At 38.2% G+C, this 1,518-nt stretch overlaps 1 protein-coding gene across 1 annotated transcript; it reads right to left on the bottom strand.

Moving 5' to 3' along the window:
- Nucleotides 1-295: 295 nt before the first annotated feature.
- On the bottom strand, nucleotides 296-898 carry LOC130445137 (uncharacterized). Its single transcript, XM_056780660.1, has one exon. The coding sequence runs from the start codon at nucleotides 896-898 to the stop codon at nucleotides 296-298; it is 603 nt and encodes a 200-aa protein (XP_056636638.1).
- Between the last annotated feature and the right edge of the window lie 620 nt (nucleotides 899-1,518).

Below are 1,518 nucleotides of genomic sequence, written 5' to 3'. Positions count from 1 at the left end.
TAATAGGTCGAAGATCACAACTAACAACCAAAAAAGTGACACTAAAACCCATCTGGAGTTATGGTATTCAACTATGGAGCACTGCATCCAACTCAAATATAGCAATTCTAGAAAGATTTCAGTCGAAAATCTTCTTCTTATTATTTATTGTTAAAATCAGATGATCTGTTAGTTGTGCAGGTTCCTCTGTATCAGTTCCTGGGAGGTAGACTACCAGCTGTCCACCCATCTTTTAGGTGGTCGTCTAGGTTCTGTTTTCCCTATTGGTTTCCCTTCAAGTACGATGTGTGGCAGTCTACTCTCTTCCATTCTTCTCACCAGTACACTGGGAGTACCAGTATCTTTTTCTTTGTCTCCCCAATCTTACGATGTCTTGCACCGCACATTGTTTCCTGATGCCAGTGTTCCTGATTCGATCTACTCTTATTTTTCCCACTATAGTCCTGAGCGTTTTCATTTCGGCTACTCGAAGCATGCTTTTCCTATTGTTGGTTTCCTCTCTGGTTTCTATTCCGTATGCCATGATTGGCCTGATACAAGTCTGATAGATCCTAAACTTGCTATCCTTTCGCATGTATTCGTTCGCCCACATTGTCTGCCTTAAGCAGACCCATACGGCAGTCGCTTTGTTGATCTGGCTTCTTAGGTCCTTCACTGGGTCGTGATAACTCGACAGGTCCATACCCAGGTATTTAAATTGTGAGATTTTATCGATTATTTTGTCCTGAACTACCAGCTTACATCGTAGGGGCTCTTTAGCAAAAGTTATGCTTCTCGTTTTTTCTGTGGATACAGTCATGTTCATCGCTTGGCTGACCTGGCAGAATTTGTGTAGTTGTCTCTGTAGGTCGTCCTGCGTTTCCCCGAAAATAGCTGCATCGTCGGCGTAGCATACCATGCTGATTCTTTTTATTCTGTCCCATTCGGTATCCCATATTTAGTGATGATGAAGTATCAGTCGAAAATATTCAGAATTATTGCAAATGCTCTATAGAATGTAGATATCCAATCTAATTTCTCCCAGAAATATTCTCACCGCAATTGAACCTATCCCAACAACGCATTGGCTCAAGCTCTAATGAGATCTCCCACCAAGCGAAATCAACTTCCGTGTGATCAGTGTGTCTCAATCAAACTATTATTTTGTTTAATTGCCACTTGGTAATTTTCTTTCAAGATATGTAGCTTTAAATCATTTGCTAGTTGTATACAAAAAGAAAGGGGATTAAAAAAATATCTGATCCCCGGTCTTCGGCGAGTTTATTATAGTCTATTTCCATGAATGGGAGAGTAGTAAGATAATAAAACATTCGTAATCCATTGGCGTACCACTTCTTTTATTAGATAGTTAGAATAGTTTTATTTTTTCAAAGGATATGTTAAGAACATTGTGTCATGGTGGTTATATAGATTTAGGAGGGTTTAAACTTTGACTTTTAAACAAGGTTATATTCAAAAATAATAATTTTAATATAAAAAGTGATCAGTATAAATTAAGCTACTTTTTACAAATCCAAA

Source organism: Diorhabda sublineata, chromosome 6 (genome assembly GCF_026230105.1).
Source record: "Diorhabda sublineata isolate icDioSubl1.1 chromosome 6, icDioSubl1.1, whole genome shotgun sequence".
Taxonomy (NCBI): Eukaryota; Metazoa; Arthropoda; class Insecta; order Coleoptera; family Chrysomelidae; genus Diorhabda; species Diorhabda sublineata.
Note: the sequence above shows the minus strand (reverse complement) of the source record. Positions and strands in the feature narration are given on the sequence as shown.